Below are 16,833 nucleotides of genomic sequence, written 5' to 3' on the forward strand. Positions count from 1 at the left end.
TGATCGATTTAATTTCAGGGGTAAGCTCAAAGGGAATTCGACTCCAATCCCAACCTCCACTTACCAAAACATCTTTAATCTTCCAATGGCTTGCTTCACGGGTTAAAGGACCATGAATGAGGCTACGGATAGGACCTTTACATGTCCAATTATCCAGCCAAAAGCTAAGAGTGCTGCCTCTATGAACCACCCACATGCTTCCTTTGTTAAAAGTTTCCCTACCCTTCTTGATGGCCCTCCAAATCTGAGAACAAGGCAGCCTATCCATATTAACAGCATTTAATCTCCTGTTGCTACAATACTTTCTTTTTAGCCCTCTCACCCATAGAGCATCATCTTCCGTATGAAACCTCCAATTCAATTTAGCAAGGAGCGTAGTGTTTCTACCCTTCGCCTCTTGCAAACCCAGCCCACCTTCTTCTTTAGTCTTTGTTACTTTCTGCCAACCAACCCAATGAATTTTCCTAGTAGTCTCCGATGAGCCCCACAAGAAATTTCTATTAACCCGGTCTATACCATCCAAGATTCTTCCTAGTAAGTAAGTGCCTTGCATGACATACGAAGGGATAGTTGATGAGGAAGCTTGAATCAAAACAGCCCGGCCAGCCAGAGAGAGCAAATTAGCTTTCCACCCGGCCAATTTTTGCTTGACTCTATCCAAGATAAAATTAAAATCTTGAGTGGTGGAACCCGGATGCTTTATGGGAAACCCAAGGTATCTACCAAGAGAGGGCGTGGAAGCAAAACCAAGAATGTCACAAAGTGATTCTCTTGTATCCCTATCCACATTGGGAGAGAAATACACTCTAGATTTGGTAATGCTCACTGATTGCCTTGACATGCTACAAAATTCATCTAGAACATCTCTAATAACAGCACACCTCCTCCCATCAGCCCTCCCAAATAACACCAAATCATCCGCAAAAAATAAATGCGAAAAGGATGGCCCACTTTGAGAAGCCTTTACAGGCTGCCATAATTTTGCCTCACATTTTTCTTGGATAAGTTGGCCAAGGAAGTCCATACACAAAATAAACAAGTATGGGGAGAGAGGGTCCCCTTGCCTAATCCCTCTAGATGGATAAATGGGGTCTAAAGCTTCTCCATTCACCAATATCGAGGTCAAAACTGTAGAAACGCAGCTCATAATAATATCAATTAGATCAGCGGGCAAATTTGCTCTAATAAGCATGCATCTTATAAAGCTCCACTCAAGCTTGTCATACGCTTTCTCTAAATCCACTTTAATGGTCATAAACCCTACTTTCCCCTTCTTTTTGCTAAGGGTATGAACAATTTCCTATACAATAATTGCATTATCAATGCCTTTCCTCCCTGGAACAAAGGCAGCTTGAAGAGGGGATATGATCTTCTCCAAAAAGGGTCTAAGTCTAGCAACAATAATCTTAGTAATCATTTTATAGACTGTATTGCATAAACTAATAGGCCTATAGTTACCCAAAGTCTCCGAACCTTGAATCTTAGGAATAAGGACAATGTGGGTCCTATTCAAGAACTCTGGAACTTTCCTCTCAACAAAAACTTTCTTCACCAAATCAATCACAGAATTACCAACAATTAACCAAAATCTGTGGAAAAACCCCGCATGCAAGCCATCCGGTCCAGGAGCCTTAAAAGCCTTTAGAGACCACAAGGCATTTTTAATCTCCTCCACCGAAGCAACCCCACTAATACTCACTCTTTCCTCATCTGACAATATTCCTTGCCATGTAGTGGTAAAAGGAATTGACCAAGAAGCACTAGAGAGAGAGGAGGAATATACTTCATTGAAACCACTCCAAATGACATTTTTAATTGCATCTTCTTCATACAGCCACTCCCCTACTGGATTTTTAATAGCCAAAATCTGATTTCTTTTCCTCCTAACCAAAGTAGACACATGGTAGAATGCAGTGTTTCTGTCACCTTGAATCATCCAATTGACTCTAGACTTTAAAGCCCAAATTTCTTCCTCCTGATTCAGCACATTATCCAGCTCTTTAAGCAACTCACTCTCAAGATTTAGGAGGAAATTTGACGGTTTAATCGCTACAGCCCATTGAATACCATTCAAACGAGCCATGATATTGTTTTTTCTAGCAAAGACATTTCCAAACTTCATTTTATTCCACTTCTCGGCCTCTCTAGTGAAAGAAGCTATAGCATCTGCAAGCATGGGGTAATGTCTCCACGCTTGAGATACTATGTTGGGAAAGGTTGGGTCAGACAACCAACAAGTTTGAAACTTAAAAGGTTTCTTCCTAATAGCATTAACTCTCGGCTGCATATCCAGCAGCACAGGGCAATGGTCAGAATGGCATCTAGTCAAATGAACCACTTTTGCTTCAGGGAACATAAGGCACCAACTAGGATTAACAAAAAATCTATCAATCCTCTCTTGAATGAGGGCTTGAACATTTCTTTTATTAGTCCACATGAACCGCGGTCCAGCAAACCCAATGTCAATCATACTACATTTATCCAAACATTCCTTAAAAAGTAATGATCTACTGACACTAACAGCCCTACCCCCAAATTTATCGCCCTCCATAAGAGGTTCATTAAAATCACCAGCTAACACCCAAGGCATATCATGCATCTCAGTAACTTTAATTAAATTTTCCCATAAGATATGTCTTTCCGCAATTCTAGGACTTGCATAAATTGCAGTAAACAACCAGCTAAAGTCAGAATTTCGTACCTTTACCACGGTATGAATTTCCTGTTCAGTGTTGGCTAACGTCGTAATCTCTACTCTGTCAGAATTCCACAGCAACCATAAACCACCCGCATAACCAATGGTCTCCGTGTGGATAGCACCGTCAAAGGGAAGTCTATCTGTAATCTCCCTAGCCCTTTCACCTCCAATTTTAGTCTCCATTACTACCAAAATCGCTGGATTATGGCAACGAATCAACTCCCTAACATGTCTCTGAAAAGAGGGCTTCAGAGCGCCCCTACAATTCCATACTATGATATTCATAATGACCGAGAGCTTTAAAAACCATCAACAACAGGCAGGATTACCTTCAGCTCCACCCTCAAGCTCCATACGATCCAGATCATTTTCTCTATCTGCTGCCTCTCCTCTAACAGCATCATCCACCACACAGTTCGGCACTCCAATGGTGTTATCCAAGGCACCAAAACCCAATCCAGACTACACATCCCTTCCGCCTTCAACCGTTCCACCATGGAAGCCCACCAATGATTCCTCACTGCCGCCCATACCGGTTCTAGGAGAGATGAGTTGCCCTCCGTCGCACTCATCACCGTAGGCCTGAGGATGAGCTTCCAAACTGCCTTCGCTTTCTTGTTGACTCCGCCCATGGTCTGAGATGCGTGCGCCTTGATCGTTGCCGGACCCACCTCCAAATTGATAACCCATAAGATCTTCTGACCCGATTGAAGACTGAAATTGAAACTGAGTGCCCGAGAATTTTCTGCCACAACCATTCTCTTCATCAATCAAGCTAACTCCTTGTGCGTTTAGAGGCAAAGAAGAACCGGTTCTACTCTCTCCCTTGACGGCGCTAGCACTGATAGAGTGAACTGCTCTGTTTCGGGCAACACTCTTCTTGCCCTTAACTGAAGCTAAAGGATTAAAAGTGTTGGGCTTTTCATTGGGCTTAAGTGACTTTTTCCCCTTCCCAGGCCTAGCCGAGCTCTTCTCAACATGCAGCACACTTGGGCCTGCTTCATTACCATCCTTTTCTGGCTTCAGCCCCTCCTTAGCCAAACGTTGGACTGCCTTGGCCACTTGAAGCCCATCAATAACTCTCTGGGGTGAGAGATTCCTCTTGATATCCCTGCTCGGCCCAGCATTCAAATTTTCTGATCCCAACGGCAAATAGGACCGTGTTTCATTCCCTATTCTTGGCTGTCCATGCGCCAACTTCACTGTGGTCCCATCATCCCTCAACTGTTTTGTCCCTTGTTTCTTGCGCACTACCATTATCCACGGACCATATGTACTCTCAGGTACATCCTCTTGCGCACTACCATGCGCGCTCAAGCTGGGACCCACACTTTGTTTGGCGTTTCCAGGTTCATGCAAGCTGCATGCTTGTACCTCAGTCACACCGTCTGGTTGGATAGCCTCCTTACACGGCGGTGATGGCTGGCGAATGACATGCGGACATAATTCCTTACGATGTCCTATTCTTCCACACTCGAAGCATAACTTATGGATACCTTCATAGCACACCGACTGCTCACATTTCCCTATCAGTATGGCCGTAACAAGCGGCTTCTCGACATCGACCTGAACGCATATCCGAGCAAATCTACCTCTAGACTCAAAGGCCATGTGCGTGTCAACCCTCAACACGTTTCCAATCGCTTTACCTATATGAAGTAAAGCCTCCGCATGGTAATCCTCTATCGGGAGTTCGTTCAACCTTATCCATACTGCCACTGACGCCACATTTGCAGTCGCCGGAGCGAAATCAGGTTCCCAAGGTCTTATGGACAAAAAATGGTCTCCAATAAACCAAGGTCCCCTTTTCAATATAGCTTCATAATCCTCTCTCAAAGAAAATCTTGTAAGGAAGAATCCATGACTTAAATCCACACAATCTAATCTACCAGTCGGCCTCCACATAGATAATAGTCTATTTTGTAGGAAACTTAACCCAACGGACCTCCCATAAACCTTGACAATGAGTGCTTTATACCAAGGGCTACGGATCTTCTGTTTAAGTTCTTTAGAGAATTTCACTGCCACCAAACCTGCCCTCAGTCCTTCGACCTCTTCATCAGAATCAGCATCGTCTTCCATTAGATTACCAAAGTTGAAGGCTTGTGTGAAAGCACCAGGGATTTCACCAACCACTTTATCTTTAAACGACATGGTTCTGCTCCAGCCATTGCCATCATTCCTCGGAGACGAAGCAGCTGAATCCAGCCCTTCTTGGAACCCCGCATGACTAACATTTTAAACTTTTTTCTTACTACGCACAAGTTCCTCCTGTTCCTCCCTAGAGAGAGCACGAGAGCATTCCATTACCTGCTGCTCAGATTGTACAAAAGAGAGTTACCATCAATTTCTTTCTAATTTGTATACTTATTCATTACTAGAAGCTCATTTGAGGAAAAAATGAAAAAAGAAAAATCACTAAAAACAATTTTTTAAAAATTAGCTTTATTTGAAGATATAAAGAAATTTTTATTTGAGATTAGAGGGATCATAAGCTGGGTTATTTTGATAGCTTAAAGACATGTTCTTCCTTATAAGCCTCTCTAATACTTTCAAAATTTTGACATTTTTGTAAGTGTTAATATTGTAAGTTTTGTCTTCTTACTCTCTCTTTTCTATATTATCTAAAATAAAAAATAATAAAAAAAACCTTAATTCCCCTCCATCAAGAAATGAACCTGAGATTATCCTTTTAATAAATACACCCTACTACACAGTAACCATCAAACAAATTAAAAACCAAAAGCAACCCATTCAAAAAAGTTCTCTCACAGAAAAACCCAAGAAAACAACAAAAACTTGTACATTATTGGTACGTGGAAAGTGGAATGCCCTTAATTAAACTTTAATTAAAAACTTTAGTTGAGTTTTATACATTCATGAGGTAAGGAAACCAAATGTCAATGGCATCTCTAGCGTTATTGAATCATATAACTAGTAAACAATGATGGGATGAATTGTTCAAATAACAAAATAAATAAACGCACATATAGCAATAATTATACTGGGTGGAGATTTTTTATTTATTTATTTATTTAATTTTTTCGCTGATGGCACCGGTTCTGTTGTCGCTGAATTTGCTGTGACGATTGAAACTATTAAAACATGATTTGTAACTGTAATAATGCGTAATATTAGAATACATAATCTCTGTTTTTTCTTTCTAGGTAAAGCCTTGAATCAGTCAACATATCATTTAATTGCTCGTCTCTGCCCCTATCCACTGTTTTGTATCTCATGAAAGAAAACTAAATACGGACTCTTCTGTAGCTTTCTATTCCTCAACACTCATTCATATTTCCCCATCCTCCGCCAGGTACTCATACGAATCTTCTTCTTCTTCAACTTTATATTTTGTTGGTTTGCTCTACTCTGTCCCTAGATCTCACTAAAACATTGCATGGTTTTATGCATTGAACTAAAGATAACAATATATGCAATCCTTTTTGGGATTCGTCGGAACTGCTTAAAGCTCTTGTAAGTACTTCAAACCCTTTTCGTTTCAGTTTTTTGATTGGTTGCATTATGACTTGTTGTTCTTGTTTTATACTTGATTGATGAATAGTACTATGCCTTGATGATTAGGAACTCGGAGGAAAGAGGGGAGAAGGTGAAAGTTAAAAGCAACTTCTTCTTTGTGTCGAAATTTCAGGTACATTAATTAGTGCGGATGAAATGGTTGTAAAAATGTCTGAATGGGCTTTCTTGTGTGTTTTTGTTATTTGTTTGTGCTTTCTCTTGGACTTGCATGTTTTAATTTTCGGAACATACACCTTTGAACTTGGTTGCTTTAAATCTGGCCGATATTGTGTTATTTCATTTTGAGGTGAGCCAAACACTATCAAAATTTTAATTTGACAACCTCTACAATTTGTGTTGCCAATAAATTCATGCAGCGCAAGTGATAAATAAGTATATACAGCTTGAATTTAGAACTAACATACTTGAGTTTAATCATTGCTAGCAGTAATGAGATAAAAATAATATTAGTTTATATTTTGGCACCTTAAAGATGTGTATGTATGCATTTACTCAAATTCTACCGATATTGTTATGTTTGTCTCTCTCTTCTTTTTTTTTTTTTTTTTTTTTTTCTTTTCTTTTTTTGAGAATCATGTCTATGAGTTTTTATTAACAATTCAACTATTGTCCTTTTGGATTTTTTATTGTTTCTTGGTGAAATTCTTATTCTATGGTTTTGTTATGCTTTCGAAGAAGAAATTTATATTTGACATAAATAATTTCTGGCATTGACATCCTTTGGGTTTGTAGTTAATCATTAGTATATAATGATTAATATTCTTTTGTACCTTGTTGATATGCTTATGGCAACTACTACTAGGTATGGGAAAGTTAAATTAAGTATTTCATTGTTTGATGTTTTAAAAGCAAAAGAATTTTTACTCACTAAATTAATTTTCGTTCTCTAACCTGGAAAATTTGTTTAAATTACCTTTCTGAATACTGCATTTAAACACAGGAATATTCCAAGTACCATTCTTTTTTTTATCAAACCTTGATAATTTATTTAGCATTGCATTTAAACACTGTTGTTAGTTTGCTACAGAAGGAAAATGTGGCTAATTTAAAACTGTTAAATTGAACAACCATATAAAGCATAGAATCTGGTTTTTGACATTGTGCTATAAATGGATGGGTTGCAGCAATAATCATAAAAGCTGATTCAATGTTCTGGATAGAAATCAAGGGAGTGTATCTATCTACCTACTCGAATAATCACTGAATAATCACTAGGCAATCAAAGTGTGTGAATTTTCTTGAATGTCTTCTGGTTTCTTGGAGGTCCATTTCATGTCTTTGGTAAATATCTTAAACCTTTCAGCTTGGTGTTGTTTGTCTTTTAAAATCATTACTTAAATTGTTTGCATGTACTTATCGCTTATATTTTTGAACTACTTATGCTCTAGTGAATGGAACGGCTACTCATTAAAAAGGGACCTAACTATGCTCCACAAAGAAAGAAATTTGCACTTATTTCGGGATATGGCATAGATATATAAAATATGCTTGATAAGGAAGTTGCTTACTGAGAATACAAGGGAGGTTAGTGTTAAGAGGCTTTTAGTTTCACTGACTGTAAGGATTGCCAACTACTGCTCATGCTGGTTGGAAGAGGAAGATGGAGGCAAGTGATGAGGAGTGGCATTTGTTGGCAAAAACAGAGGGGGAAATGATGTTAATTGGGTATCATATGATTGGGAGACTCAGATTAGAGAGGCGTTAAGATGTTTATAAATGACTGTACCTTTAAGCAAGGTTAATATATATAACCTCTGACATATTAACGAGATACACAAAATATGATATGTACCTTCCTTCTTATATTAGTATTTGTAAAACTATGATTGTTATGTTGTCATAGTGTGGAAATATACTTAACTTCTTCTAAGTATTTGCTATGGATTCATCTCTTATTAACATTTAACCAGAGAGAGGATTTGGATCCAAGCCATTATTCGTGCCACTTTGTGTTAGTCTTTGTAGTTTAACTTCTATAAAAATAAGAGGTCCTTAATTTAACACATTAATAGATTTGGATATAAAACCCAGGTGAAGGTAAAGTTCAGACTAAATGAGTTAAAAGTAGCCAAACCAAATGAAAGCCTAATTTCTCATTTGCCACTTGGAAACACAGGTGGGCTAAAACACTGTTCATTACTCCCCTGACATCAGCATCGTACCCTAACAATCAACATGTCATTTGCAAAGACAAGCTATATATTGACTAGAGGCAATGCCCACCTAATTTTTTTTTTTTTTTAAATATTATTTTATTAATAAGTACTAATTTTAGTAATTTTATTAAATATAATTACACTTTGCCCCTCTTAATAATATCATCAATTCTTTTAAGAGTAATGTTATTGCCACAAATTTTTTTACAACAAACAACTAGGTCATTTAAAAAGTTTTAAACAAAAATCCTTAGTGGTAAAGTAGTAAAGTTAAAGGTCGGAGTTGCCGCACATAGCGGGCAGTAGGGTTGCCTCCTAACTCCAAGTTCTAGCTCCGTCCTGATCATTTGTCCTTGTTCTTTGTTACAGTATTTGTTAACTGTATCATGACATACAAACACATATGCACATCAATAAATAAAGAAAAAGAAAGGTTGTGTGAGAGTCTTTTGGCTCAATATTGTAAAAACGAGAGTTTATTGGATTTATGTATACTGTGCAAAGTTTTTTAGCTAAACGAGGAGAGATGCAAATTTCGGTATTGGTGTTGTCGAAATACAAGTAAAAGAAGAGAGAGAGAAACTGACAAATTTGACATATTTTTGATATTTCGGTATTCATGTTGCCGAAATTCAAGAAAAAGGTGGAGAGAGAAACTGACATCAATTTTGTCAGTCGGATTGCCGAAATTCAATTTCTGTTAAATTCTTTTTTTCATTAGTTTTCCGTTTGGTTAGTTTCTTCATAGTTTATCCAATCAACTTATGTTATCCAAAACAAACAACTAGGTCATTTAAAAAGTTTTAAACAAAAATCCTTAGTGGTAAAGTAGTAAAGTTAAAGGCCGGAGTTGCCGCACATAGCGAGCAATAAGGTTGCCTCCTAACTCCAAGTTCTAGCTCCGTCTTGATCATTTGTCCTTGTTCCTTGTTACAGTATTTGTTAACCGTATCATGACATACAAACACATATGCACATCAATAAATAAAGAAAAAGAAAGGTTGTGTGAGAGTCTTTTGGCTCAATATTGTAAAAATGAGAGTTTATTGGATTTATGTATACTGTGCAAAGTTTTTTAGCTAAAAGAGGAGAGATGCAAATTTCGGTATAAAGAAGAGAGAGAGAGAAAATGACAAATCTGACATATTTTTGATATTTCGGTATTCATGTTGCCGAAATTCAAGAAAAAGGTGGAGAGAGAAACTGACATCAATTTTGTCAGTCAACTTGCCGAAATTCAATTTCTGTTAAATTCTTTTTTTCGTTAGTTTTCCGTTTGGTTAGTTTCTTCATAGTTTATTTTTATTTTTAAAAAAGGATAAAGCTGGTTAGTTTCTTCATAGTTTATTTTTATTTTTAAAAAAGGATAAAGCCGCCCAGGAGGATTGAACCCTTAAGCAAGGATTGCTCCACATAAGAAGCAACCAGGAGACTACCACACAACACGTTCAATATACATGGGCACTATATTAATTTATTCTAAAACTAGTAGGGATTTCAAGTTTTCAAAAACACAATATAAAACACACATATTTTTTATATACTTTCCAAAAATTGATAGTTATGATAACAAGAATGGTAAATTCAAAGTATAGTTCATCCACGATGATGTCAAAATTAATTAATATTAACTAAATAAAAATAACAATTGAAATTGATTTTTTTTTTTGAAGGTTAATGATTTATGTAGGGACACAAATTCATAACGACCCCAAGTTGATATTGGGCTCGTACGTAAAGGGCCCAAACAATATAATTTGTAGAGCGAGGGTTTGAAAGGTTAGGCTTTGGTCACCGGGTGGTGGTTTGGATGGCTCCGGTCAGTGAATCTCGTCCGAGGAGTTTGCGGAGCTTTGTACTCTCATTATCCTCCTTTGTTCTAGGACTCCCTGGCTTGGGAGACGGGTTGTCCCCCCCCCCCCCCCTTTTCTCATACTGCCTCTCTTAACTTTTTATACTGGCATTTACCCTCTCGCCAGCGTCCACGTGTAAGCTCAATTTTCTAGGGCTTAAGACTTGTCCTGTCAGCCCATACCTAATACCTAGAGTGGTTGGGGGGTGGTTGCAAAAGCTGAAGAGTATGGTCCTGTCAGGTGCAGAATGCTTTATTGCAGTACTGGCAGCCTTTTACTTGGGTTGTTCCTGCACTGTGCTCTCTCTTCCTTTTAGGGGCATTATGGGATGCCGAGCACAAGGTCGTCCTCGGCCATTTCCTTTGGCCGTTCTGGACTTCCATGGTACGCCCTCGGCATTATCTCTCCTCGGCGCAGGCCTTGGGCCTTAATATGAAATGGGTCGGGATCATAAATTCTCTGATCCCACAATTTACATTCATCATAATTCATAATTTCTACATTTTTCAATTACAAAAATACCTAGGGTGTGATGAGATTTAGGCATTTATGGGTAAAATAATTTTTTTTCGCATAATTCTCATCACACCTTAGTTATTTTTGTGATTGAAAAATGTAGAAATTCCAAATTATAATGAATGTAAATCATTAGCCTTTAAGGAAAAAAAAAATAAAAGGGTTTCTAAGTACACGCGTGATAAGTATTAATAATCCCAACTATAGGGATAAGGATCCAAAAATTGATAGTTATGATAACAAGAATGGTAAATTCAAATTATAGTTCATCCATGATGATATCTGATGATTCCTTGATTATCAGTGGGTTGATAAGACTTGAACGTTGATCTTCGGGCTATCTCCTGTAATACCAAAGACACAGAATCAGAGGGGACCGGTGATGACCGGCCAAAAATCCTCCGATGATCAAGTTAGTTACTTGGAACTCTCTGTAACGAAGAAGTATTCTCTTAAAAGTAAGAAAATGTCTGAATACCTTTTTCCTTCATCGAAGAAGCCTTATATAGTGTGTGGAACGGTTATCTATTTGGTAACCGTTCCCAGTGTCGAGGAGTCCGGAGAATTGGGAGTAACCGCTGTGGAAGTTACTTAGGTGAACTCGTCCATCCATAGTGAGGATGGACGAGACCTTCATGAGGAGCTCGTCCACTTTTAGTCCATCCATAGTAAGGATGGACGAGACCCCCAGGATGATCTCGTCCACTTTTAGTGAAAGATGGACGAGATCATCTTGGAAGGCTTGTCGTTCATAAATGACAAGTAGATCTTAGAGGTATTAAGCTCGTCCATATACGGACGAGGGTCGCTGGTGCGCTTGTTGTTGTTTCTGTCGTTGGACGATACATATGGACGAATTATGGACTTGGGATTATTTGTGACACCATCAGTTGCCCCCTCGTCCATGTGAGTCGTCCAAAAGGTTGAACGTTCTTGGACACAATTGGTTAATAATTACTGTGCCACGTGTCCTTTTCTTATTAGAGACTGATTCCGTCGATTTATTTTTCCAAGGTAGATGCCACGTGTTGCTTCTGTATTGGTTGGGTCGTTTCGATTACCCAGGTCAGCATCCTATAAATAGTGGAACGCCTCCCTTGACCCTCCTCATTCCAGAAATTTTCTTCCTTGACATCCATCGTCTAGAGTCTCGTCTAGGAGTTCTCTGCGTCTAGAGTCTTCTTCCGTCTAGAGCCAGGTACTCTTCTTTTTCTCGTCTTTAGGTTTAAGTTTCTTGTTAGGGATGTCTGTCGCTTCCTCGTCTACAGATAGCCTTAATAAGGTTATAGACGAGTATTGTGATGATACTAGTGATAGGTCTAGCTCTAGTGGTGCTAGTGATGAGAGTGGAGGAAGCACGGACGAGAACTACTCTTCTGGGGCCCCTGGGCTCCCCATTGAAGTCGTCCAAGAACAGCTTAGGAGAGCTTCTGGCTCTCAAGCTGGTTCTCCGTCCAATCCTACGGACGAGGTAGAGACCGTCTTTAGTTGCGCTGTAGGCATCCATTCTAAGACGGACGAACAAAGGTTAGGTAACCTTAGGTCCTGGTATCAAATCCCAGACGAGTTTAACCCTAGGCTACCCGTCTGTGGAGAGTGGTGTTGTGAGCCCCATTTTGGAATAGGCGTCTATGAATCTTATTTCTTAGGTGGCCTTAGGTTTCCTTTAAATGCCTTTGCTAGGGAGTTACTAGTCAAGTTAGGTTTAGGTGTTTGTCAATTCAATCCCAATGCATGGAGGTTAATTATCTCCATGCAAATTTTGTGGAGGGAAGTGTTTGGTGGGGACCGTCCTCTTACAGTGGACGAGTTCCTTTATTGTTATAAACCTTCTGCCATAAGTCAGTCTAAAGGTTTTTATCAGTTTACTGCTAGAGGGAATGATTGTAGGTTGATCAAGTCCCTAGCTTCGTCTGATAGGAAGTGGAAGACGGAGTTCATTTTTCTTTCAGGCTTCTAGGTAGGGAACCCTGTGGACGTTGGCAGGGATCCCTTTCCTCCTTACACTGGGGACTTAGGGAACCTTCGTCCAGAAGGTACGTCCCTTCCCCTCGTCTATTTTTATTCTTACTCCTATTTGGTACATTTACAATTTCTAACCTTTATTTGTTCATTGTGTTGTAGCTGCCAAACGTCCGTCCTTGAGCAAATTTCACCGTGACCGCGTCCACAGGGCTCGTCTACACGCAGATAGGAGCTTCCATTCTCTTGTCACGCTTAGACGTCTAGCCAAGTGGGGTTTAGGTCCCGAGCCTTCAGACGAAGCTATAGCTCACGAGGTTACTGTGCGAAAAAGTAAGTTTTTAGCTAAACTTTCTTTCCCTTTTCTTTTTTTTGTATACATTTCTTAACTTGTTCATCTCGTCTTAGGAATGTCAACCATGAAAGAGAACAAAGGGAAGGAAATTGCTGGAGAAGGGAAGCGTCCTGAGGGTATAGCCCAGGATCGTCCTGAGGGTCAGACGCGTCCAACGGCTGGGGACAAAAGAAAATTCTTGCCAAAGAATATTGACCTGGAAGGGCTCCCCAGTCGTAGAGACAAAAGGGTTAAGCAGAGCTCGTCCAAGGTGGTTAAGTCAAAACCTCCTCAGACTCAGCCTGCCGTCCAGATAGTCGACGTGGACTCGTCCACTCCAGTTGAATCCACTCCGTCCAAGACTCCGCCCAGAACTCCTTTAGCCAAGTTTACTATGCCTGGCTCGTCCCAGCTTTCTACGAACATTATTGAGAGCGAAGATCTGGCTTGGGAACGTTTCCAGACAGCCGTCAAGGACGAGGATATAAACATGTGCTACAACATGGGCTTGAAGGAATTTGAACATTCAGGCGTCCATGACCTCTTCAAGGTATGTTAGTATCCCTCGTCCTTGTTCAGTTATTAAATTTTCCTCATCTAATCATTCTATGTTGTTCTGTCTATTCACAGGCCATGTCGAAGTTTATAGCAGCGTCTAGACAGGCAATGGAGCTGGACAAGACGAGAGTCTTGTTGGAGACAAGGATTCAGGAGGTGAACGCTGATTGTAAGAAATGGGCTGGGTTTGCTGAAAAAGCTAAGGACGAGGTCAAAGAGCATAACAAGTTGATTGAGGAGCTAAGGACGGATGCATTGGAGAAGGAGACGCGCATTGATCACTTACAACAGGTGAACAATGAGTTGAATGCTCGTCTTTCCAAGGCAAGAGAGGACGCTGTGGCTGAGTTCAAGTCGTCCAAAGAGTATACAGACACTTTGGATCGCAATTATGCAGCTGGTTTTGAAGATTTCAGAATGGACGCTGTTGAAAACTTTCCTGAAGTTGACTTCAGCACAATCAAGCTTAACCTTGCTGCTGCCACAAGCTCTCTCCTCCAGACTGGCTCTGATGACGTCAACGTGGAAGACGACGCCAGTACTCAGCCTCCTCAGGACGAGCCTGCTGTGAATGCTCCCCCTTCTTAGGACGAGACTTTAACCTTTGTAGCTTTGCTTTTTCTTTCTTTTTGTAACTTTTGTGTTTGGTCCTTTGTTTTTGGGACCTTCTTTATGTAACAAGAATACATTATACTCGTCCATGGTTTTAGGACGGGCTTTTTAAGTATACTATTTCTGCTTTTCAAACTAATCAAGGGTTTTTGGACGTAGGATGTCCACCCTTTGAATGAAGTTTTATTCTCTGCATGGATAAATGATTTCATTTTCTTTGAATGGACGAGTGATTTCATTTTCTTTGCATGGACGGATGCTGCTAAGCTATTTTACTCTTAGCTCGTCCATGTCGAGAATACATATTTTTCATGTAGTCTAACTCGTCTTAGCAGGTAGTATTTTTAATTAGCTTGATTCGTCTTAAGACTTGCAAACTAATTTTACATACCGTCTACTTATTTTGCCAACTTTTTGTCTCGTCCAGAATTTGGATTGTTTCAGTTGGTTTTACCTCGTCCATGAGTTGGACGAGTATGGATGTGGTTTCTTTTATTCAAGAAAATTTAGACGTTACATCTCTGCGTCCAGAGATTTTGTTCGTCTTGGATCTTTCAACCCTCTTGAGGATTGAATTGGACGACAATATCATGGAGAATTCACACAACATTTTGTACATAACATAAATATTGTTTACAGACAAGGCACATGCACACTGATGCCTTTTTATTTAATAAATACATACTTCATGACTTCGTCCATAACCACAACACAACCATAAAAAGTAAATCATAGTTTCAAACTTCACACACAAACAATACCAAACATAGTAGTATCAAACAGCATCACTCATAATAGTACGCTAGTAGACAGATAAGACCCAAGTCTCGTCCATAGGTTCACTCTTACTGGTAGTACCTCCTCAGGTGCTCCACATTCCAAGGATGTTCCAATTTTCTCCCGTCCAGGGCCTCCAGGTAGTAGGATCCTTGCCTTTTACAGTTGATTACTCTATAGGGTCCTTCCCAGTTTGGGCCCAACTTCCCATGTGCTGGGTTCTTGGTTGACAAAGAGACCTTTCTCAGGACGAGATCTCCTATATTGAAACGCCTAGGCTTCACCATCGCATCATACTGCTTAGCCATGAGATTCTTATACTTTGCTGCCCTGTATTCTGCGTTTGCCCTTACCTCGTCTATTAGATCGAGGTTCAGACGAAGCTGGTCCTCATTATCCTTGTCTTGATACGTCATCACCCTGTGATTAGCCATATGCACTTCTGCAGGTATGACTGCATCGCTTCCATAGGCCAACTTGAAAGGGGTCTCCCCTGTAGGGGTCCTCACAGTGGTCCTGTATGCCCATAAAACTCCTGGTAATTCATCTGGCCATATTCCCTTTGCCCCCTCAAGCCGAGTCTTGATGATTTTCAACAAGGATCGGTTTGCTACTTCAGCCTGGCCGTTGGCTTGGGGGTGCGCAGGTGAGGAGTAATGGTTCTGAATTCCAAAGTGTAAGCAAAAGTCCTTGAAGAGTGCATTGTCAAATTGCCGTCCGTTGTCAGACACCAATACCTTCGGTACTCCAAATCTGCAAACAATGTTCTTCCACACGAAGTTCTTAACATTCTGTTGTGTGATATTTGCCAACGGTTCTGCCTCCACCCATTTGGTGAAGTAATCGATGCCCACAACTAAAAACTTCATCTGCCTTACTCCCAAAGGGAAGGGACCCAAAATGTCCAATCCCAATTGTGCGAAGGGCCACGGTGCAACCATTGGGGTGAGGTATTCCGACGGTTGCCTGGGGACATTGCTAAATCGCTGGCACTGGTCGCAGATTTTAACGTATGCTTTTGCATCAGCTTGCATGTTCGGCCAGTAATATCCTGCACGGACGATCTTGTGGACAAGTGATCTGGCTCCTAAGTGATTGCCATATGCCCCTTCGTGAACTTCTCTCAGCACGTAGTTCGCTTCGTCCGGAGCAAGGCACCTAAGGTAAGGTTGTGAGAAGCCTCTCTTGTATAGCACTTCATTCATAAGGACGTATCTAGCTGATCTCACCCTCACCTTTCTGGCCTCGTCCTTTTCTTCTGGTAGTCGTCCGTCTTTCAAATATGATATAATGGGAGTCATCCAATTTTCTCTGTTATCCACCTGCTGTACTTCCTGGGCATCTATACTCGGCATATACTGAACTTCATCTGACTTCTCTAATGATTCATCTGCTGAGGCCTCTTTTGCTATAGTATCAGCTTCCACGTTCTCCTCCCTGGGGATTTGAACGAAGTCAGCTTTTTCGAACCTTTTCACAAGGCGCATCACCCTACCAAGGTATTTCTTCATTCGTCCTTCCTTCGCTTCATACATCCCATTCACTTGCCCCATGATCAGTTGGGAATCTCCCATAACACATATGGACTTGGCTTCCACGGACTTCGCCAATTCTAGCCCTTTGAGGAGGGCTTCATATTCGACTTCATTGTTTGTCGCTTGGTACTGTAGACGGACTTTATGTTTCAGTTTGTCTCCCTTTGGGGACTGCAGGACCACACCAATTCCCCCTGCATGCCGTGTAGACGAACCATCCACATGGACGATCCATCTCTTGCTTTCCTCTGCCTCATTATGACTTGGGGTAAACTCTGCGATAAAATCTGCT

At 40.3% G+C, this 16,833-nt stretch overlaps 1 protein-coding gene and 1 long non-coding RNA gene across 2 annotated transcripts; one reads left to right on the forward strand and one right to left on the reverse strand.

Moving 5' to 3' along the window:
- Positions 1–3,160: 3,160 nt before the first annotated feature.
- LOC126719360 (uncharacterized) lies at positions 3,161–4,852 on the reverse strand. Its single transcript, XM_050421927.1, has one exon. The coding sequence runs from the start codon at positions 4,850–4,852 to the stop codon at positions 3,161–3,163; it is 1,692 nt and encodes a 563-aa protein (XP_050277884.1).
- Positions 4,853–5,797: 945 nt separating this feature from the next.
- LOC126720053 (uncharacterized) lies at positions 5,798–7,862 on the forward strand. Its single transcript, XR_007653226.1, has 5 exons — positions 5,798–6,014; positions 6,123–6,175; positions 6,284–6,350; positions 7,363–7,519; positions 7,627–7,862. It is a non-coding gene; the product is annotated as an uncharacterized LOC126720053 (long non-coding RNA).
- Positions 7,863–16,833: the final 8,971 nt, after the last annotated feature.

The sequence above is a fragment of the Quercus robur genome, chromosome 3, assembly GCF_932294415.1.
Source record: "Quercus robur chromosome 3, dhQueRobu3.1, whole genome shotgun sequence".
Classification (NCBI taxonomy): Eukaryota; Viridiplantae; Streptophyta; class Magnoliopsida; order Fagales; family Fagaceae; genus Quercus; species Quercus robur.